At 47.0% G+C, this 22,278-nt stretch overlaps 9 protein-coding genes across 9 annotated transcripts; 6 read left to right on the plus strand and 3 right to left on the minus strand.

The window, feature by feature from the left end:
• Nucleotides 1-2,832: 2,832 nt before the first annotated feature.
• On the minus strand, nucleotides 2,833-4,382 carry N7500_003552 (acyltransferase family protein; the record flags this gene model as incomplete). The annotated part of the gene is made up of 3 exons (XM_056674698.1): nucleotides 2,833-3,536; nucleotides 3,586-4,213; nucleotides 4,269-4,382. 3 exons carry the CDS (start codon nucleotides 4,380-4,382, stop codon nucleotides 2,833-2,835), a joined length of 1,446 nt encoding a protein of 481 aa, XP_056535223.1.
• A 2,119-nt stretch (nucleotides 4,383-6,501) lies between these two features.
• On the plus strand, nucleotides 6,502-8,255 carry N7500_003553 (SGNH/GDSL hydrolase family protein; the record flags this gene model as incomplete). The annotated part of the gene is made up of 10 exons (XM_056674699.1): nucleotides 6,502-6,697; nucleotides 6,762-6,768; nucleotides 6,816-6,852; nucleotides 6,909-6,961; nucleotides 7,009-7,133; nucleotides 7,255-7,342; nucleotides 7,395-7,488; nucleotides 7,543-7,602; nucleotides 7,659-7,895; nucleotides 7,956-8,255. The coding sequence occupies 10 exons, from the start codon at nucleotides 6,502-6,504 to the stop codon at nucleotides 8,253-8,255; spliced, it is 1,197 nt and encodes a 398-aa protein (XP_056535224.1).
• Nucleotides 8,256-9,247: 992 nt separating this feature from the next.
• On the minus strand, nucleotides 9,248-11,911 carry N7500_003554 (uncharacterized protein; the record flags this gene model as incomplete). Its single annotated transcript, XM_056674700.1, has 4 exons — nucleotides 9,248-10,646; nucleotides 10,696-11,411; nucleotides 11,472-11,583; nucleotides 11,703-11,911. The coding sequence occupies 4 exons, from the start codon at nucleotides 11,909-11,911 to the stop codon at nucleotides 9,248-9,250; spliced, it is 2,436 nt and encodes an 811-aa protein (XP_056535225.1).
• A 1,456-nt stretch (nucleotides 11,912-13,367) lies between these two features.
• Nucleotides 13,368-15,089, plus strand: N7500_003555 (uncharacterized protein; the record flags this gene model as incomplete). The annotated part of the gene is made up of 3 exons (XM_056674701.1): nucleotides 13,368-13,452; nucleotides 13,502-14,027; nucleotides 14,087-15,089. 3 exons carry the CDS (start codon nucleotides 13,368-13,370, stop codon nucleotides 15,087-15,089), a joined length of 1,614 nt encoding a protein of 537 aa, XP_056535226.1.
• Nucleotides 15,090-16,204: 1,115 nt separating this feature from the next.
• Nucleotides 16,205-17,077, plus strand: N7500_003556 (TMEM53 family protein; the record flags this gene model as incomplete). Its single annotated transcript, XM_056674702.1, has 1 exon — nucleotides 16,205-17,077. The coding sequence occupies one exon, from the start codon at nucleotides 16,205-16,207 to the stop codon at nucleotides 17,075-17,077; it is 873 nt and encodes a 290-aa protein (XP_056535227.1).
• Nucleotides 17,078-17,458: 381 nt separating this feature from the next.
• Nucleotides 17,459-18,407, minus strand: N7500_003557 (uncharacterized protein; the record flags this gene model as incomplete). Its single annotated transcript, XM_056674703.1, has 2 exons — nucleotides 17,459-17,993; nucleotides 18,052-18,407. The coding sequence occupies 2 exons, from the start codon at nucleotides 18,405-18,407 to the stop codon at nucleotides 17,459-17,461; spliced, it is 891 nt and encodes a 296-aa protein (XP_056535228.1).
• A 720-nt stretch (nucleotides 18,408-19,127) lies between these two features.
• Nucleotides 19,128-19,557, plus strand: N7500_003558 (uncharacterized protein; the record flags this gene model as incomplete). Its single annotated transcript, XM_056674704.1, has 2 exons — nucleotides 19,128-19,163; nucleotides 19,330-19,557. 2 exons carry the CDS (start codon nucleotides 19,128-19,130, stop codon nucleotides 19,555-19,557), a joined length of 264 nt encoding a protein of 87 aa, XP_056535229.1.
• A 360-nt stretch (nucleotides 19,558-19,917) lies between these two features.
• Nucleotides 19,918-20,359, plus strand: N7500_003559 (uncharacterized protein; the record flags this gene model as incomplete). The annotated part of the gene is given in 3 exon segments (XM_056674705.1): nucleotides 19,918-19,974; nucleotides 19,993-20,155; nucleotides 20,208-20,359. 3 exon segments carry the CDS (start codon nucleotides 19,918-19,920, stop codon nucleotides 20,357-20,359), a joined length of 372 nt encoding a protein of 123 aa, XP_056535230.1.
• Nucleotides 20,360-20,733: 374 nt separating this feature from the next.
• Nucleotides 20,734-22,099, plus strand: N7500_003560 (Kelch repeat protein; the record flags this gene model as incomplete). Its single annotated transcript, XM_056674706.1, has 3 exons — nucleotides 20,734-20,859; nucleotides 20,939-21,161; nucleotides 21,264-22,099. 3 exons carry the CDS (start codon nucleotides 20,734-20,736, stop codon nucleotides 22,097-22,099), a joined length of 1,185 nt encoding a protein of 394 aa, XP_056535231.1.
• Nucleotides 22,100-22,278: the final 179 nt, after the last annotated feature.

Below are 22,278 nucleotides of genomic sequence, written 5' to 3' on the forward strand. Positions count from 1 at the left end.
AAGTCAGGGATAACCCACAAAAGACTAACACATATGACAGCAGCCACTAATGCACGCTCTCTCGCGGCCGCGAATGCTCACGGAGCTTTTCACGTTTAACGTACTCCCACCATATTCACATCTTTGACCTCTTCATACCCGATGTGCTGCGTTTAATAAGCGATTACAAGAAATTGCTATGATGCCATGTGAGAGGGAATAAATTTGATCTAGCGAGAGGAATTTCCAGGCCCTTTTATGCTCCGGTGCCATGATTGTAGACGTTCTACATTGGGAATTATCCTTTGGATCATTCAGCTAAACACGGGATACTAGAATGGTCTTGTAGCCCGTAGATTTCCTACTTATGATTGATAACATGACAGGGCACAATATGATACGAACTGGCGTAAATAGAGAATATATCATCATGATCTGGCTTATACATAGTCCAGGTATATCAATATGGAGTGAGAGAGCAGTAATGGGAAGAGAGAAAGAATATTATGGACTCTCAGATCTCCTTTTACTTTCGCCTCACCTCTCTCCATTCTTTCGTATCTTCACGTATCCTCCATCCTTCCTCCCTTCTTTTGTCTTTCAATATTTTCATCCATTCAACTTTCTTGTCTCCATTTCATCACCATCTACCCAGGAATATCAACACCTCTTTTAGGAACAGATGAATATGAACTAACTTATCATAGGTCTGGTGTAAGCATTGTGAAATGGAAGAACAATTGTTTGAAAATAACTTGACTAGTCTCGCCGTATCTGTCCAAATAGTCCAAGGCCAGATGTATGCCCGCTCTACCAACTATGGGTTTTCATGACACAACAAAGTATTGATATTGAACGTGCGATATGACGGGCCTCTAGTCCCAAGAGAGCCTGTCCTGTTGCTCACCCTGACCCAGAAAACGACGAAGAACTTTATGTTCTATACAACTATCAGACCCAGCGTTTCACATTCCCCATCGGCATTCTTCAAATAGTGAAGCAGTTGAACTGACGTTCTAGTAATGTCCAGCTCTGGTACGCGTGAGACATGGCCGCAAAATGACAGGTAAATTGAATACTGTGAAGGGGATTCCTGTCAGTAATCGCCTGGGCCCATGGCACTCGATGGGTTACCGCATTCTGCTCCGAACACATGCTGCCCGGCCAGGCTCAGTAATCACGTAGGGTTCGTTTGAAGACGAATTACAGAAGAGTGGTGTTTCAGCTCATTGATCGCCTCTCACTTCATGCTGGTAGACTGCTTTGAGAACGAATTTTGGAGGTCTGTACAGAGCCATGATGCTGCCCAGTGTCGAAGCCCTCAGGGAATGGACCATGCCAAGAGGCAATTGGATCGAGGTTATAGGCGTTCGAGAGGAAGTATCTACCTATGGCTAGCGTATGAGTAATCCACTATAGACTGATCACCCCAGCATGACACCTCCCAGCATGAAACCCTCAGTGTCAGTTTGAACGGGATATCCCAGGTCCTCCGCAGATGAAACGTGAAATGTGAAGCTTGGCGCTGTCATACCCATGGGTCCTAAGATTCTGACACCATACTCCACTTAGGTGACATGCTGGTCGGACCTTTTTATCTGAAACGGCTTGAGACACTATACGGAACCGAGCGCTAGCAAGTTTTATCCGGCGGATTAATATTGGTTTGGTACTCCGTAGAGCTTCAGGGGGTTTGATTCTATTCCGATGGGTCTTTGTGTCTTTGGGTGTTCGGTCAAATAATCCACCTCCATTTGATACAAAATACCCCATACACGTATCTTTGAAACCCCATAAGACGAAATGATCATCCACCAAAACCCTATTCTCAATCCCGACCATTCCGCCGGACAGTGGACATCGACGAACCTTCCCCTTTAGGCAATCCAGGACCAGGGCGCGCATCTTTGCCGCAGGAGACACGGTGCGAAATCGGCAGGCTAGGCACTCACAGGTCGTTCTGAGCACACGTTGCCTATCTTTCATTGTTCACCTATCCACCGGACGTCCACGGCCCGTGAGCGGAGTTAACTAAGTATATGTAGAAGTCGAAGCGGAGATCATGGCGGATGTTGTCTCATCCCCAACCTTTCCGGGTGGGATGGTTTTCCGTCACAGTATATCGCGATAACCGGCATATGACATCGTATACGGAGAACGGAGTACGGTGAAAAGAAACAACAGCCACAGCAGACTGCACGGGGGTGTGGCTTCCACTCGGATTGGCAGGATAGGGGAAGATGTGGGGACTATTACCGCCAAGCCGGCCTGACAAGCCTAAGAAGGACTGTCAATCGTCGCAACTACGTTTGCTTGGATTCTTGGCGCGAAATTTACTCGGTAGATCTCTTGGCAAGTGACCAGCCTTATTTCTACAGGTCTTGGCCTCAGGGATATTACGGAAATAATACCGCGTTTTGATACCGGTTTTTTTCGGATTTAAGCCTTTTGTGCCTTTGCATTACGGGGTGAATGTGCAATACGAGTAAAACTTGGTTGTATTTTACTTCTGTACGGAATCTTTGGCATGGATTTTTGTTGCCTCGGTCTGGTTCAATAGAAGTCTCGGGTATTGATTGTATGTTCATATGTACATCTGAAATTATCCCTCAATTGTCTCCATATCCTGGATAACAAATGCCGGACCAAGAGAATAAGAAGAAACACCAATCATGATCAACAGATATGATAGAGAAAGGCCGAAAGAAACAAAATGTGAATCATAGAAAGGCAGAAAATGCAAGATATGAGAAATAAAAGAGTGATATGTCGACACTTGGCAGAAAGCAAACACCGCCAGGGCGTTGCTTTTAGATAACTCATTCCAAAGTCTTTTTCAAAATGCTCAAAAAATTAAACAGTCGCCATAGGAATGCTAGTCGTAGGCAGCTGGGCTGGACCTTTCTCATTCTCGTCGAACATCCACTTCTCCAATTTCTGAGCCATGCGTGCACAGAAGGGGTCAACATACCCAGTCCACAACGTGGCGCAGAAGTATACCAACACGATCCAAGCCGGGATACTGATAGCCACAACCCATGGGGCGCGAATAGGGATCCAGTGTGGGTGTAGTGGCTCGCCATCCTCACCATAGATCGGGTTACCCTTGTCATCAACAATGTCACCGTCCCAGGGCTGGCCAGTAATTCCGTAAAGCATCCAGCACAGAACGGTGCGGAGGAGAGTGCCATGCACGAGGTAAACAGCGAAGCTCTGCTTGCCGAGCCAGAGGAGGAGGCGACTGGAGAGGAACTCCTTTGTAGATGGTGAGATGTAGATGGCAAAAATAATGAGGTCGACACCCAAAGCAGAGTAGCGCTTGCCGACGTTGACTTTTGGCGGGAAGATGTAGTGTGAGGCCTGTTCCATGTAGGCCGACCATGTGGCCCATTCTGGGTGTTCTCCGGGGTAGGAGCAGATGAAGAGACCCAAGCAAAGAAGTAGACCTGCTACGATCTTGCGGCCCCAGCTGTGGCGTTCAACGAATTGTTTGAACCCGTTCTCATATGAGAGATCGCTAAGGAACATGCCGAAAATTGCCTGCATTTGGAAAGTTTCTGTTTCTTGATTAGTATGAGTATGGATCTGAGGTTCGATGGAACGTACCGGTGTTCTTCGCTGCGTCTTGGTGGAAGTAGAGATACATGCCCAGGTAGATGGCCAGGCGGAATCGGAATTTGACAAACATTGTGGCGCAGATAAGGACGTATATCAACATGGATGTCTGGAGCAATGGAAGCAAAGCCCACTGATGATCATCGTATGCCATATAACCTGTGGTCCAAACCTCAAGAAAGGTGCTGAACAACCGGACAACCTCATCCCAGAAAGTCGGCGCCAGATCGACGGCCGCATAACGGCACCACCAACAGTCGGAGCGGTTAGCAGCGATGAAGGCACCACACTGTGCCATCACCCACGAGATGATCAAGGCGATAGTGGCAGGGAAGATGAGGCGAGGTGGACGACGGAAGGCACTCTTGGCCACCGATGTGAAGGCCCCGAGGGTGTCGCCATTGCGAGATTGTTTGAGCGGCTTGAGAGCGCAAACGTAGCCAGTCAGGAAGGCGAATATCGTGACACCCAAACGGCCCTGCCAAGGGATACGGAAGACGGGCCACTGCAGAATTCGGGGAGGAGTGTCGACATCGTCGCGAGGGGCGAAAAGATCATAATCCCATGCTCGAGCAAGATGAGTTAGGATGACTAGGAAGGAGGCAATTCCTCGCAGGCCCTATTCATGGTGTGAGTAAAAAGTTCATCCCTGTAAGGCTGAGATGCGAACTCACATCAATCCACTTCACGCTTTTCCGCGGATCACCTTTCACCGATGGATCTGCAGACTTCCAGGGAATGTTGTCCAATATGCGTGTATAGATATGGGTTGGTTGTATATACTCCATGATGGGTGTAAAGAGTGAATAAGAAACCGGGGTCCGATCAGAGACTCGGGTTGTCTAGTGAGTTGGTTGAAATGCCAAGGCCAAGACCATAAACATTGAACGTTGAAATGCTCGCAAAATGCTAAAGTGGAAAAAAATAACAAAAAGGCTGAGGCTGAAGAAAGCGAGAGGTAGGGACAGATAAGGTGGAATCTAGAAACGGGATACCACCTCCATAGATCAACGAGCGTAGAGGGAGAAGTTCGGAAGGAAGGCCACAGCAGAATGGGATATTAAGAGAAATCCGAAATCCATTCTCGCCATTCCCTGAAGATTGGCCAAGCGGAAATGGCTAAGGCGAACATGAACATGGGGATGTATCGCGTGGAGTCTTGTGGGACCTTTGAAAATAACATACCAATTCAAAACCCTTGTAATATATGACGCCATGTAAGTTATTCGTATTTCCGCGATGCATAATGATTTAGACACTCCATCTCCAGTTAGATAGACGCGTACAACATATAAGTAGAGACAGTATCGACAACCTATGGGAACATTGTGCATACATTCTTTATACCAGGAAGGAAATACGAAGTACGGAGTATGGAGTACAATCGAAGTACTCCCGACAAAGTGAAAGGTCCAATATGTACAATATAGATTGAAGCTCCACGAATTAAGCTATCAGATTCATATGTAGAAGCTGACGACGCCTGTGTTCCCTGACTGAACTAGTATCTTCCGCAAACCAATAAACGGCCTGCCTATCCCCCATGTGAACCATGGGCTAAGATCCGCCTCAATTACGCCGGATCTTGGCATGCACGGAGTCTGGATCTCGTTTCTAATTGGTTTCATCATACCGGCAAGAAATCGGAAAAGATGTTTTGAATTGAATCGCGTTGTTTTGTTTTTTGTAAAACTCGACTTGGACGTTATGAAAGGGATGGAATTTCATAACTTACCCCTATTTCCGCTAGATACGAATCCGAGAGTGTTGATCTATGCGAGTACGGACCATACGGACCATGTTGGATGAAGTACAGCGGGAGTATATTGTATGGAATAGATTGTACGCGCTCTCTGAAACTCGGAGTCCGTGACGATCTTGAAGATCGTCTGTCCCGAACTTCCCGAATACCACGTCCGACACCGTCTCAAGGAATGGTGACCAGGAGCAATAATTTCACTCAAGATACGAAGAGATAACATTCCGTCCCTTTTTGGAATGTCACACTTTCAGTGAAGGGATTTTAAATCATTCAAGAGCATATTCAACCAATAACGCAAAGGAGACTCTTGGCTCCCAGTTCCAAGTCGTGGGGTGAATCATTCAGGTCCCATCCCCTAGACTAGTGAAAGAATGGGTCCTTCTAGAATTTGAAATTGATGATAACTAGACTCGACGTTGTACCGCAGTTTTTGACCACATGACCCTCTAACGAGCAACGGGAATGAAGACTGGTTATTTGAGAGCCATTTTATCTTTGGTGGCCCTTGATTATTTATTGTCTCAGCTAAAAGCAAAGAAAATCACACACCAGGTTAGGGGGAATCATGACGAACGTGATACCGAAAGTGAAATCCAAGCCCTATGGGGATCTTCTTCCCGCAACTGTCAATTGTCTGATCGAATGGGAATAATTCGGTGCTTGGCGACCCATTTGTTTGACACAAAATCAAAAGTCCGAGTTTTCAGCCCTGAAGGGCTTCGAGAAGATCGTCCGATCAGAAGTTAATAAGAGGTTCCCCTGCGTGATGGCGTATCGTAATATCAATTATGTGCAGGGGGCGTTTACAATGGTGTATGTACTCGGAGATAGGTATTTACGTTTGACATATTATATACGTATTCGGGGTTTACTGGGCCAGGGAGTTCTAGAACAGGAAATAAACGCCTCTGTGGACCTCATACCCACCTTCTAATTCGAAAGGATTTACTAGGGGAAATTGGATCAGATATAGGGCTGTGGTAATGTGAGTTACACATTCAATACCTTGGCATTCGGGTGGTGGCGGCCCAGGTTACGCAATTGTGGTTTCTCAACGCAAGACCCGTCCAAAACTACCCCTTAGTCAGGGGAACTTGATGCAGGTAACTGGATCAGAGAGAGGCATCCAGGAACACACTTCCAAAATGCGGCTTGGAATAATCACTCTGCTTTCATGGGCCTTGGTCGCCTCGGCCACCATTCTCGAGAACGGTCAAGTAAGAGAGAATGCGTATCCTGGCCAGTTACAACCGGTGACTTTGGACAATTCTTGGAGGAACTATCCAGCGGATGCCCCGGAGATCTCTTACAAAGGTCGATGGGATAGCCAGCACATTTCTTGTATGTTCCCCATGGCGCCTCTTCCCCGGATTTCCGTCCTAACTTGAATACTAACCTTGGAAAGGGTGGTCGTACGTATGACATGGTAGTATTTTCTCGGCTTTACTAATTAATTCAGTGCACCGGGAATCAAAGTTGAGTTCTCTGGGGAAAAGGTATGTGAATCTTCTCCATTCCGATCTCAAGGGTCCACATGTTGATATCATTCTAGCTTGCTGTCCATTTCGGCCCAAACACCAATACAGGTGTTCTAGTGGCTTACCGGTATGTATAATCCTTCCTCTCGATGTATTCATTCTCAACTTGAACAGGATCGGCTCGCTCGACTGGCAATTCTCTAATATCACCGCTGACTCAACATATCAATTTGTTGGACCATGGTCAGAGCTTAAAGATGGCGATGAACCCGTCGACAAAAATGTGTTTGAAATGAGAGGTATGCGTCGCATCAAACCCCAGTGGCAATGTATATACTAACTACACTGTAGTGACAAATTGGGGCATTGGATAAGTCTCTCCCTAGCTTTCGCTCTGTTCATTACTTACCCTCCACACAGTTCAAATCGCTGGTGTAGCTGTTGCCCATGACGCCGTCATCACCAAGGCTCCGACCTTCAAAAAGAGAGTTGAGATCATTGGCGGCTCGTGAGTTTTGACACCTGCCGGCTAGTCTTTTATGCAACTAATCATTCCCAAGTCTTGCATCTGGCCAATTCGCCACCTATGAGACAGTCTCCTCGTGGTCCTTCCTCTTCGCTAATGGCTTGGGCAATGTGGAATATGGGATCACAGTCAGTCCGCTCCTTGAATATCAAAACTCCATATATACTAACCCAGTCTCACAGGCCTATCCCGGCGTGTGTCTCGCAGATGAACAATGTTACAACGGCGGTTCTCGTGGTGTAGTATGTCACTCCCCATCTCTACTGGCAACTTGACCACCAACTAACAACACTAATAGGGCTGGTACTGGCACCGCGCCTCAGACCCCGGCTCTCGCGCACGTGCAATCTACGACCGCAACCCCGAGAAGTGGGACGTGAAAGCAGAGCAACCGGCCGATCTTGTGATTATTCAGATGGGCGGTAACGATCACCGTCACCCCAATGAAATTCCCGGCCGGGATTACTATCATGCCTACGTCGAGTTGGTAGAGGATATCCACTCTAACTGGCCTCATGCAATCATCCTCCTCATGGTATGTGTCTATTCCATTCATAACCTTGGCTGCGTTACACTTAGACCTAACTTTCAACAGTCGCAATGGGGTACTTTCACTAAGGAGGGCAAGAAGTGGGTGGGTAGCACTTACTACCAGGAAGAGACTAAGGAGGTCAATGAGCACTTCAAGGACCGTGGATTCGTTTACTATTTCCCCACCGAGGGTCTTCTGCAACATAACGATATCAATCCCAAGAACCATCTTACGGATGTGGGACATGTTAAGGTCGCGAGTCACTTGTTGCAGTGGGTCAAGTTGATACTTAGGTGGAACCTTGAGCCCACCGGTGAAGTCCAGTCTGGAACGACTTACTGGAACGATCAGCAGGAATACTGATCGCCCTTTCTGAAGGCTGGATAATTACCTGGCCTTTGCATGTTTGTTGTCAAATACTTAGCACAGTGTGGATAAATTAGAACATATATACTGCCATTTGCGACCTTAAACATCTCAGCATATTCTCAAGTTTGTTCTCCCAGAAGCCAAATTTGCATCTATGGAATTAGGTAGAACATATTCGTAACCCAAAAAAGAAGCCTTGAAACTGTCTGAGACCATGCCGGGCCTTGCCTCGAGTATTTTTCCCACCTTCACTTATCCTTTCTTTGATGACATATTCAATCGGTCAGGAAAGCTTTCATCCCGTAACACGCGTGTATAAATTGCTCTTTCCCAAGTATATACCAAAATATGACTCCATGAACGGTCAGAGGTTTGACCAAATATCTGAAGCTTACCAGGGATTGGAACTAGGGCCCGGATACCGACCTGCCTACAATTCTTCTGGCTGACAACTTGGATATATCAACATCACTCCAACTTTGATTTTGAGTCGGTTATAATGCGTGGATATTATCACCGAGTTTGTGAGACCACAGGAGCAAACATTAGAGAAAACGTGCCGGGAGAAAAGATACGCAGCAAAAAGGTGTATTCGTGGGGGCAGCTTTTTTTTAACCAGAATGTTAATGAGATTTTCTTCACTTTACAATCCCATACCTCTCGACAACGATTTTGAACCGCACTTTTTGATGCTTATTCAGAGCCTCTCGTTTCAAGCTCGGTCTAGGTCACTCCTTGGCGAGTTCTGTATTCATGAGATTTGTGAGAGTGCCTCCTTAGAGCTCAGTCACTCTATTAGGTACACCACAGAGTACTTATTCAGCATCTATCTGCCATCAGAGTCACCATTTATTTTCATCTCCAGACCTCTAACAGCACATATTTACTCATGACACGAGATGTTTTGGTCGGCCATCATATCAATTTTGATACTTCTCGTCGGGCCTCTCACTGCTCAAGCCTCTCCCAACAAATACAAACCTGTATCAGGATTGATGCAATCCACCGTCTGGGTTGCCCGCTCCGTCCAGCGAAGGGAAGAAGTAACGAATAAATTCTTCACTAATTGGGTCCAGAGGGAAATGTACATCGCCTCCAGTATAGTCTTGGGTATTCGACGTGGATAAAACACCAGTGTCCAAATAATTCGCGAAGTCCGAATCGTGATTGAAGTTGTCCACGGCATGACTTCTAAGGGGAAGAGTTGACGGTTGACTTTGATCGTTGTAAGGTAAGACATGCGCATTGTCAATTGTTAGATCATGCTTTGCAAGTGCTTCAAGGCCAGAGGAGTCAACAATTGAATCGTCACGCTGCGGATGTGCTGGTATATCACTGGCATCATACCCCATACTGGATACTAGCCGGCGAACCGCACTTTCACAAAGTTGCCATGCACGGTATGACGCTGTACAATGCATTGACATCATGTAAAGCCACCGGACTGACTTTTTCGCCGACTGAACCAAATTACTTTCTCGATCTTTCATATGCACGCAGCCAAACGACAGCTCCAGGATAATCACTGTTGATGTCTGCATGATATAGTGGAGAAAGCACCACCATGGGCAAACCTGATATAGATGCGCAGAACTAGGCTCATCGGGCAACAGATCGAGCATGTGCATGGCCGATTCCAAGGTCATCACAGCCATGTTGTGGCTGAATCCTCGCTGGTCGAGACGTTTCCTTTGTTCTTCGCTCCGATTTGGGTTGTGTCGGCAGAGACATGGTCGACCTAGCATGATCCGAGTGCTATGATAGTGAAATGCCAGGTTTGTTTTTGCCCAGTAGGTGTGCAGATTTTCGTCGTTCATACAGGTGAAGTCCAGCCCTGGTGGAAGAGTTGATAACCACGCATCAACTGTTCCCTTCAGACGTCTAATAGTGCTCTTAATATCTTCCCACGATATCGTCGCACACTCTGCTGAATAGACGCGGTCTAGGATTTCTTGGTTCAGAACTGTAAGATCGCAGCAGTACAGGAAGTAAAGACTGGCATCAACCGGCAGGCTTTGAAGCCATGAGCGCCCAGATTTTGCCTCTTCGGTCTGCAGACGGTCGGGATGCCGGAGGTGCGGGCTAGTCATGGCCATGTTCACGCGTTTTTCTCTCATATCAAGGTCATCAAGAAGTTCTGAAGCTGGTGGCTCAGACAGATGGTCTTCGTCAAAGGGAAGTGGGAGTTGGGCGGTATACATATTGATCGAGATAGAGGTTGCTCGGCCAGTCATCGAGCCTAGCTTTTGTTCGACTGTGTAAAGACACCACCAAACTCGGCAGGGTATCTCCTTCGCTATACCTGACATTTTCAAGGAACTGCTTTTCAGGTTTATGCCAAGGGAGATGGCGGACCGAATTGCTAAAGCAGAGATCCTCCATGCCCTGCATTGGTTAGTTTCATCCGGTAAGGGAAATGGCTCAATGGACTCACCGATTGATCTGGCTCGTAGATAACATGTGAAATGCAACCAATCCCTCTACTTGCACTTGCTCAAGGTCTGGATGCTGAAATAAACTATCACCACCCATACTTAGCATTCTAGCCCGTGTCAAGTAGAACAGATGGTCTTTGATATCTCCCCGCCGTGCGTCATCGCTATTATACAAGTATTCCGTTGCAATGGCGAATATCATGTTCAATATTGCCATCCACCTATCACCCGCATAAGATAGATCATTGAAGAAATCCCTGTATTGTCTTGAAAACAGGGTCTTGTTGATGATGGGGAAATGAGGGTGAACTGCGTGCATATATGTTCCAAACAGATGATCCGCCACTGATTGTGGAGGCACCCAATACATTTGTACCGGCCCGGGTGCATCGATCCCCAGGTCATCAATATGATAATTGACCGTGGATGGAGCCACTTTGTCCGTGGTGTAATCCTCGGGTTTGGCTTTTGGTGACTGATCGCGACTGCGCAGTTCAGTTTCTTCCTCGACGCGACCCATCCACGTAACATCCGAGCTCTTTCCCATATATCCAGTGGCACGGGAACTTTCTGTTAAATTGAGGTCTTCCTCGACTCGATCTACCGCGTCCAGTGACCCAATGGAAGAAGGTGAGCTGGATCGCTTAGACCCCCCAGTTTGGTGCTGATTTGCATCTGGCGTTCCATTCGACGCAGTGTTTGAATTGGAATCGTACTAGTCAGTGTGTCAGTCAAATGAAAAGGCTCCTGGTATGTGATATGACGGGCTCCTCACCTTCTGAAGTAAATCTTTAATGCGTTCGGCATGTTCACCGTTAACCTGGTCTGCTAATTCTTTCAACGTAGTCTCGTAATCTTGCACCTTTTCCTGGAGACTTCGGATTTGGCTAGCAGTCGGTTCAGCCAATGCCCCAATCAATTACGTGTAGAATGGGTAAAGAAATATCGGCTGATGTTGGACAAGACTATCCCGCAATGCAAACTGATAATTTGTGGCTGTTCTTACTTTGTCGTCTTCTCGCGTGACTTGAGTGGATAGATGCATGGAGTCTTTGCTTCTTCACATTGCCTACAGCTTGGAGTTTTGCCGTTACATTTTTGTTTTCGCTGGCGACATGATTCGCATGCCCGTGAGACTCGCTTGTTGGATGGCGGTGTGACAGTGGACACATGTCGGGGTATTGCGACTTTCATAGCAAAGTTTGCCCCGGCCATATGTACTTCAAGTTTCCAAACCTGAAGGTATCAGGTATTCCGACCGATTTCTCCGTCGATTCCTGGCAAGTCACGAAAAGATGACATCATATTGGATCGGCACAGCTTTCTACCATGACATCATGTAAGGGAAACTCATCATTTTCAACCATAACCGCTGTACGGAGTACATTGAAAATAGACAGCAATCAAAAGAATATAGCATTGAGCGAAGAGATAATGAGCAATTCTAGGACCCATACCAAGCCCAACACCGCGACTCAGGATAGTGCGCCCCAAATACTATATATATTATGCCCATAGTGTGCCCAAGTATCTTTTGTATGGCAAAGCCATATAAAAGATACATCATTTCTAGATATTATATTTGCTGCAAAGTCCATCCCAACCAATGACAGCATTGCCAAGGAAGATCAAACCATCGCTACACAGCAATTCACTCTTGCGGAATTCATCGCAAGATGCAACAAATCACCCGGTGGTCCGCCGAAGGTTTCTCGTGGTTTCGGCCTTGCACTCGACCGTGCTATTTCTGCATGCCACGAATTTGGGAAATATGTAATTGAAAATGTGAGCGAGGCTGCCCAAGAGAGCCACGGATTCTTTGTGGAAGTCCTTGAACGAGTCCGTGAGACACTGCGCCCACTAATTCTATGTTGGCCTCTGGCATAGGTGCTCTCACAGCTAAGATTTTGAGTGAGGTCCATGATATTCACATTGCAGAGATCTTTGATTTTGAATGAAGACCAGAAATTGAGCTTGTGAGAGGGAATGGCGTCAAACATATCACGATGATGATGATTGAGCCATCTCCGCATCATTTATTTGTGCAAAATAGCTTGCTGTGTTGATCCGGTTAGATGACTCTTATCATTTAAGGACCATGTACCATCCCTAGATGTATGGATGGATGTTTGAAGGGGAGAAATGTCAGGTGTGTCTAGTTTGGAATCACTTGAGTAGTCTTCATGAGAGGACAAAGTTGACTTCTGATTCTACCCGCGGACCAACAACCCCCGTCAACGCGGATCATCAACCCCCGTGGTCCCCGCAAACGCGGCTTGTGCGGAGAATCCCACGCTAGATATCAATATACTCTCGCTAAGCCTACGGTAAACCAACGACCATGAGCGGTATACGCCATGATTCCTTGTGGGTTGTGAGCTTGGCAGATCCTTCGGACATAGACCGAAGGCACATAGCAATGCAGGCTTGTATGTTATCCCTTTCCCTTTCAAGACAGGCTATAGAGCCTGAGCGGTCGATTGATGACCCCTCTCAATCCCCGCATAGGATATCTAGTTACTAGAAGAGGTTGTCCCACGTCGGGGGGTATAAAAATGCAAAGGTGCTGTTTCAATTGTGCTGGTATTCCTCAAGTCCGTCTACAATCAAGACGGCCTCCACATTTGCTGATCATTCCCATAGCGTCCATATATAGATTGCTACGGTCAACATGGGGATTTTCAATCGACTGCGAATGACAGAAACTCCTCAAGAGGTCTTCAACCGCCGTCTCTTTTGGTCTGTGGGAATTTTCGGTACGCATAAACCCAACCTTCCACAATCAACGCTAAAGAAGAGTAAAAGGTGTCCTAGGAGCAGGCAGAGGAATAGACGAGGGCCTCGTCGGCGGCATGATCTCACTCAAAAGCTTCAAACGCGAATTCCCATTAGATGTGGGCTCTGCGTCTGAGATCGCCAACCGCGAATCAAATATCACAAGTATGGTGCAGCTTGGATCAATTGGCGGTGCATTACTAGCATTTCTTTTGTGCGATCGAATTGGTCGTGTGAGAACACTCCAGGCTCTCACCATTATATGGGCCCTTGGCTTTGTGATCGTCATTACCAGCTTTGGCAGCATCGGACAAATTCTCGCTGGCCGCTTGATTGCCGGAATTGGGGTTGGTATGACCACAGTGGTTGGCCCAACATATTTAGCAGAAGTTGCTCCGAAGGAAATTCGGGGTATGTTGACCAATATCTTTGCCGGCGCTGTGTACTTTGGTGTCATGATTGCCTATTTTGCGAATTGGGGCTGCTCTGTGAATATCTCCGATTCTTCTCGGTCCCAATGGGTGATTCCGCAATCTGTTCATATCATGTTTGCAGGGTAAGTCTATTCCACAAGTTTTACCTAATTCTTTATAGACTGACAACATCTGGCATCAGGATCATCTTCCTTGCATCTTGGTCCGTTCCGGAGACTCCTCGCTTCCTTTCTATGAGAGGCAAGCATGAGCAAGCTCTGAAAAATCTTTGCATACTGCGTCAACTTCCCGCCGAACATCCAAGCATCGTGTCTGAGATACTTGAAGTTCGCGATCAACTTGAGAGTGAACAAGAAAGCACACGTGGATCCTCATTTTGGGGGAAACTGAAGGAACTGGTCACGATCCCAGCGAATCGCTACCGCTTGATGCTGGGCGTGATGTCACAACTTCTCGGGCAATGGTCCGGCGCATCAGCGATCACCATCTATGCAACGAGCTTTTTTGCAGCGCTTGGAAAGACCGGCCAAAGTGAAAAGCTGTTTGCCACGTGCATCTTGGGCATTGTAAAATTTGTCTCCGCCTACATTTCTGCATTCTTCCTTATTGACTTCCTCGGCCGTCGTCGCTCCCTTTACACGGGAATCATGTTGCAGGCCCTTACCATCTGCTACATCGCCATTTATCTGGCAAAGGTTCCTGCCTCAGCCCATGTCAGCGAGGATGGTGCGAGTGCGATAACGGGCTCAGCTAAACGTGCAGGCATCGGCGCAGTCGCGGCAATCTATCTCTCTGGCTTTGGATGGGCAATCGGCTGGAACTCGTTCCAATATCTGGTCAACGCCGAAATTTATCCTAGTCGGCTGCGCGCCCTTGGATCTTCGATTGTGATGTGTACGCATTTTGCAAATCAATTTGGTAACACCAAGGCTGTTCCAAGTATGATCATCGCGATGACCAATTATGGATTTTTTGTTTTTTGCACCGCGGTCTGCGTTTTGGGCCTTCTCTGGGTTTGGTTCTTTGTTCCTGAGACGGCAGGAAGAAGTCTTGAGTCAATGGAGACATTGTTTGATCTGCCTTGGCACCAGATTGGTCGTCATGGAAAACACCTTGCTCCCGATGCAATTGATTGTTTTGATGAGGATGATAAAGAGAAAGCTACTGTAGTTCATCAGGAGTAGCCATAGCGTGGAGCAATCTCAGGCTTTCTATCGTGGGATTTACCTAGACATTCTGTGTCATATCCTGCTTGGCTTCGAAAAGAAAAAAAAAAAATCAAAGCTTACGTGCAGCAAAAGATGAAGAAGTTCAGATAAAGAGAAAGACAAGTGAACCGTGTATTCTGGAAAAGATAATTGAAGCATTATCATGTGATTTCTATCGAAGTGACTTATCCAACTATTGATTCTTTCCAGAATTCGAAACAGCCGAGACGTAAGTCCGGCCCAAGCGGGCTTAAAGATGTCTTCTCGGGGTCAGCGCTTCTTCATGCGCGAGTCGCGACTCTCCTACCTTGGTCTGCACAGCAGTTTGGCCATAGGAATTACGCTCTTTGGCATAGACTTGATCTATGCCCTCGTTCCGAAGCAAGTGGCAAATTCCCGTGGTCGGAGGGCCAGGGTTTATTCAAGCTCTCGTCAATGAAACGATAACCTTGGAAGAGTCAAGGTACTCCGTACATTAAATAACTTTTGCTCCAAGGTTACAAGAAGGCTTCTAGATCAATGAAACAGGGTCTCCGGGGCTTCGGGTTTGGTTCGGCGATAAGGTTTTCGACTTTTCCCACCTGGGAAAGGTGGAGACCAGATTTATGCATAGATCATTTATGTACATATATGTACGGCATATGTATATGCTGTACTCCATGTACCCTGTAAAAGGAAATAGACATGAATGATGGAGCCTTCAATCATTCTCAGTTTGATGCTAGTCTCTCTCATCTAAGTATTCAAGACCTCATTTTATGTCAGATGAATAATCCCAATAAGGCAGTTGCCGAGGTATCCAACCATTCGAGTTGCCAAGTCCTTTCTATTCCCAACAACCCCACATGTCATGAATAGATTGGCTCAACCGTTGTTTTCGACCAATGTTATATCGCCTGCACCGGAATAACTTCCATATCTGGTAATCACCGAAGGGGATTCTATTTTTTTCTGTAGTTTTATCTTATAAAGCTAACATATAACAAGACAAGACAGAGCCGACAAAAGACTTTGAATCCGCTTTTTGAATTAAGACTAGATCAAGGCGTATCCCCTTGCGCAGGCTTAACTCCACAGCCCACACTTTCAAAATGGCCCCAAAACCGCTTCCATTCCCGGGCTTCACCCCGATATCTGATCGTGTATACATTCGCAATGGCCAGGAAAAGGCCAAACCAGCCCCAGCCGACGAGCCAACAACAATTCTCATCTCTGGCTGGGGCGACGGCATGCCAAAACATGTTACCAAATATTCCGACGGCTATCATGAGCTATACCCATCCGCACGAATCATCGTCGTCCTATCGCGTACCTTGGAAGCCAGCAACCAGCCCGAGGAAGCCAGAATCCAAGCCATGATGCCGGTCGTCGACACCATCTTCCCAACGCCAACCGGTAGCGGAAATGAGAAGGAACGTCTGCTCGTCCACGCCATGTCAAATACAGGGGCCATCTTCGCTGCCGCTACCGTAATGGCATATCAGCGCCGCCACGGCTCAGACAAGCCATTCCCCCACCCGCTCATGGTGTTGGATTCCACTCCCGGAAGTCTCGACTTCGCGTCTCAGGTTACCAGGTGGTCGCGTGCTATGGCGGTCGGCACGGCCAAATTCTTCCCTTGGCCATTCATTGTCACCCATGGTATGTGGTATGTTTTCCTTTGGGCGAACTACCTGCTGGGCCTCGTGCGCGGCGCAGTACCGTCGGGTGTGTGGGCGGACCGTATCATAAATGATCAGGCCTATGTCACCACCGATTCTAGCAGAGTTTACCTTTACTCCAAGGAAGATGATATCATTGGTTACAAAGATCTGGAGGAGAATGTTGCTCATGCCAAGACATTGGGATACTCAGTTGATCTTGAGATGTTTGAGGGATCCCCACATGTCGGCCATATGAGACTTCATCCTGAACAATATTGGAATAAGATTTCCAGTTCTTGGAAGCAAGCTATTGAGAAATAAGGTGCTGGGATTCGATCTATGTATATATTGTGTTTGTATTCAGAACTTAGACTATGTTTAATAATTATATAGGAGCCATTTTATTGACAATCTCATTGATACTCGCCAGTCTAAACTGGCCAAGCCTCTAGTGTTTTGTGGGGTGCCGATCAACCCCGGCGGGCGTGGAGATAGACGTACGATCTAGATCGGCACAGAAGTTCGTCTTAGGTTATGCGGATTCATTAGCTCTCGAAGATTTGCAAAAGGGACTAGCAAAATATTCATAGGTAGCAATTTGTCAAATTAATTCAGCAGCACCATATCAATCTGGTTCTTCCAACGCAATGCGAAACCGAATGTACAAAGACAGATAACCCAATTCCACTCTGGAGACAAAATCTAATCACGGTCATCAGGATGGAAAACCAATGCTCGCACTTCGATACTATGTCTTCCGGCTTCATTCTCTGTTTCCGGGTTGACGAAAGCAGTATGGGGCGAACGACGAGCTCTTCCATCCAACTTGGAATCAAAACACTTAATAAGGGTCACCAAGTCCGGAGTCTGACCATAGCGGTAATACCACTTGATATTAGAATTCGGCTTGATGGAGTACGTCTCGCCCTCGCGGTCTGGGTATATGAGCCCAACAGGCACCAGGTCACTTTCTAGGACCGAGTGCGCATCCGCCACAGCCAGTGGATCCTTCAGGATAGTATTGATCGGACGCCAGACATTGATGATTTGATATCGGCCCTTGAGAAGCTCGGGTGCCTCATCTGGGAGATGAAAGGAGACTCTGTTCTTGGATGCGCTGTATGATTGATCGATGTGCACGCGTTGTACAGGCCCGCGGAACTGGGAACTGGTGGATTTGTCGGTTTGGGGCCGGCGAATGGTGTGGTCAAAGATGAAGATGCGGGAGGCACCCGTGCTGTGCGGGTTACTGTTAGCTTTATCTGAAGAGATTATGGGGTTTGGGGACTACATACGCGTCTTTAAGTAGCTGCTCTGTTTCCGCGTAGTATGCCGTCTTGATCTTCTCATCATCTAGGAAGTCTTTTTCTTGGCTTTCGTGATAGTAAAGCTGGAATCCATGGCTGTCTAGTTTGTAGTCAAGTTCGTGGCCGCTGATGTCATGGATGGTGGCAGGTAGAGGATACAAAGGTTGCTCGTAAGTTTCTGGCCTGCCAATATACGCTGGTGCCGGGGGAGAACCATCCTCGTTCTCTTTGAAGAAGTTGAGTGTAGTCTGAACATGGTGAGGCTTTTCCGAAACGGAGACTCCGGGTTTTTCTGAGAGCAAAGGGCCTTGGGAATTTGGAAGTTGAACCGCTGCAGAAGCCATACTGGGTTATTTAATAGAGGTTAGAACAGATGATTCCCTGAGAGTCAGAATTAGTGAAGACGATGGAGTCTTTTTATATACAGCCTATGTTGCGGGGTGAGCTATATTTGTCAGAACGCACGCAATCTTCGTATGACGTGGGAAATGCTGATAAATGCACGTTGGTAAACTGGTAAGCAGGAGTCACAACAGGTAGAACCACATAGTTCACGTCAAACATACACCATTTATTGTCTCGTATTCGCCATGCTATATACAACGGTTAAGGCGTGGCGGTGGGGAATAGTAGGTATCTGTGTTCTTGACTATGTCCTTTTTGGTCGACTAGCCTTGAAACTATATATTTTGCGAACTTCATATGATGTTATTTCTCTACGGACCCGAAAGGGACGGACGAAAGAGACGGACGAAGGATATAATGACATTTCACGTGGATTCACATGGTAGTAAGCACCTCCAGTGTCTGTTCTGCCAAACATTCCGGCCTCTCCCTTTTTTTGTGCTCGGTGATTCCCTGGCATCTGCCACACCACCTCTGATGGAATCTCATGACTTCCCAATCTCGAGCCTTGTCCCCAGTCTGGCCACTGAAACGCCGCCCTTGGCCACTGTCAACGGGGGTGGCTCCCAAGCTTCCGCTAAATGAGGCCATCGAAGAAGAACTTACGCCGTACTATGATTCTGCGTGATTTTATCCCGCACGTCTAGGAGACGTTCTGAATGACCGGTATCAACTCGCAACAAAGCTCGGTTATGGTAATCACTCAACTATCTGGCTCGCTCAAGATCTAGACCAGTTTTTTCTCCGCATTGTCCCCACGTATCTCGGGTACCATTTCCTAATCGTTGGTCCAGATGGCGCTGTTTAAGAGAAAGATACGTTGCTCTTAAAATTCACTCCAGTACTCATCATCCTTGAAAGAACGCTGTCCAAGCTGAACTAGCCATCCTTAGACATACCTCTAAAGCAAACCCCCTTCACAAGGGCTGGGGATTTATCAGGCGTCCGCTCAATTCATTCACTATGGAGCATGGTTCAGCGAGACATCTCACGCTTGTCTTTGAACTTTTGCGAGAACCTTTCTGGATATACCGCAAAAGTTTTATGGATGATGTGATACCTTCAGGCGTGCTAAAGATCTTCAAATGATGCTTCGTCGACTTGACTGCCTCCACTCTGAGTGATCTTATCCATACCGGTTCGTCTCTTCGGATCACACAAGAAATTGTCAACTAATTGATTTCAGATCTGAAAACAGACAATATCATGATCAAAGTTGAGAATCCATATATTTCAGAGGGATCTCGAGAGACGAGCACGGACATCCTCTGCCGCAGAAGGCTTACCCAGATGATCGCACAATATATCTCTCTCGTAATGACTTCGGCATCTTCAAGAAGACCACAGGCATAATCCAAATCACCAACTTCGATTCATCTGTACGCGAGGATGAGTGAAACAAAGGTTATGTCCAGGCGCAAGTATATCGAGCCCCAGGGGTTATTTTAGATGCAGGCTAGTCGTACAGTAATGTTGGCAATCATATATCACCATTTAAAAGCTAACGTCACTTTTTAATTATAGGATGTTCTTGAAGGCAAAAGGCTATTCAAGGGGATTGGTCCTCTCGGGGTCCAGGAATATGACGAGCTTAGAAATCTTGGCCATATTGCTGCACTGTTGGGTCCTCCTCCAAAGGCTCTCCTAGAAAAAGGAGCAAGAGCTGTAATTGATTGCGAAACTAATGGTGAGTATACTGTTGTCTTGTATATTTAGCAAGTCCTAGCTCGATTCAATAGGACAATTTGAAGGCACGAATGTTCCATCATTGAAGTTCAACTCTGCAGATTCAATATGCTACATCCGCAATGATGATAAGAGGATGTTCGTCGATTTCGTACAAAGAATGATAAAATGGAACCCAGGCGAGCGAAGCACTGCAATGGAATGACTCCAAGATCCGTGGCTTTATGCGGATTTTGATCAAGATTGAAATGGCTGCACTATGAAATTGTTAGCAGCTGGTCTCAATCCTATGGGAACATTTTCTCGACAAATATGAGATACAGGGTGCAGCACAAAATATCTGGAGTTTAGATAGATCTTTAGGCTCCGGCTCTTAGGGGCACCCCCGGGGCGTGGGGGTCCCGGTTGTGCCTGGTTAGCCACGTTCTACTAGTCAAAATTGGGGGCTTGGATGACTTCTGAAACCGGCTGTCAGGGTCATTGCATCGTCCTAATGCTGAGATCTGGAATTGAGATTTTCTTTGGAACTTTGCCTTGATTTCGTATCACCTCATTAGAGACAAGTCATGACACAAAACAATGTGCTTTCGCTCAGTTCAAGGAGACCCAACGTGTCAACAAAAACCTCGCATGGTTTTGTATGGCCACCAAGGTCCTCCTCAACAGAGTCAATCAGAGCATAGCCACGATCAGCATTCAGCGAATGTAAGCGGGAACCAATAAGACCAAGACCGCCTTAGGTTGAAAGCAACATCCTCTGAGTCTTCGTATAAACACTTGTAAGATCCCCGTGAACACTGTATATCAAATATTTCAGAGCTCAGAGCCCAATTCCCTCACCATGGCAGTCGTACAAGCAAGATGGACCAAGATCGTCTCGGCGGAAATCCTACAGCGATCATCCCAATCAGTCTCCGTCATTGACAGACAGGTCTACATCTTTGGCGGGGAGCTGCGGCCGCGAGAACCCAGGGACAATAACATTCACACTATTTCACTTGGGACTCGTAAGTTACTCAGTGTCTACAAGCAATACAAAACCTGAATAGGGAATAGGGGACGAAAAGTCTCAAACTGATACCAGCACACATAACTAACCTCCCCCATAGCCGCAACGCTATCCACCAAGGCATCCACCGAGAAATCCCCCTCACCACGAGTAGGAACCCCATCGACAACCCTCAATGGCAATATCTACCTATTTTCTGGCCGAGAAGGTATAGCAATGACACCAGTAGAGGAACACGGCGGAATGTGGGAATTCGACCCCGGCACAGAGAAATGGTCACTTCTAGCACCGTCCTCGCCAAATTCAACACCAATTCCAACAGGCCGCACTTACCACTGCACAGCTAACGACGGCAAAGACACCGTATTTATCCACGCAGGCTGTCCAGAGAAGGGTCGTCTATCCGATGTGTGGGCATTCAGTGTCTCCCAGAAGGAATGGACAGAGCTTGCTCCGGCGCCGGATCCCCCGCGCGGTGGGACATCCATTGCATTTGCTCGGGGCAGACTGTATCGCATGAATGGGTTTGATGGGAAGCGGGAGCAGGGTGGCAGTATCGATGTTTATGATGCTGGAGCCAATCTGTGGAGCTCGCACTCGTTTGTTTCGGATGGCGTGACTGGGCCATCGCCGCGGAGTGTCGCGATCTTACTCCCTATTGTTGTATCTGGTCGTGTATACTTGGCAACCTTGTTTGGTGAGCGGGATCCGAGTTCCTTGGGACATGAGGGCGCGGGGAAGATGTTGAATGATGTGTGGGTGTTTGATATTGAGACCAAGCTATGGACCAAGGTTGAAGCTCAGGGTGATGAGCATCCTGATCCACGAGGTTGGCTTGACGGGGATATCCTCGATGCTGGTACTATCGTGGTTCATGGGGGATTGGGAGAATCAAATGATCGGCTGGATGATGTTTGGACTCTCGAGTTTTTCTAAACTTTTGAAGGCTTTGGATTCAATCCGAGATCCTTTTAACATGAACAAAACTAAAATTTTATCGGAATTATGACTGAGAGGAAGAGAAATAAGGAAGATGAGAAAAAAATCAAAAGGAAATCGTTTGTGCTATGAGGTCTTGAATCGTACAGTTGCCATATTTGCCTTCGCCGCTCGCA

Source organism: Penicillium coprophilum, assembly GCF_028826855.1.
Source record: "Penicillium coprophilum strain IBT 35676 chromosome Unknown utg000002l_segment0_segment1, whole genome shotgun sequence".
In the NCBI taxonomy this organism is placed as follows: Eukaryota; Fungi; Ascomycota; class Eurotiomycetes; order Eurotiales; family Aspergillaceae; genus Penicillium; species Penicillium coprophilum.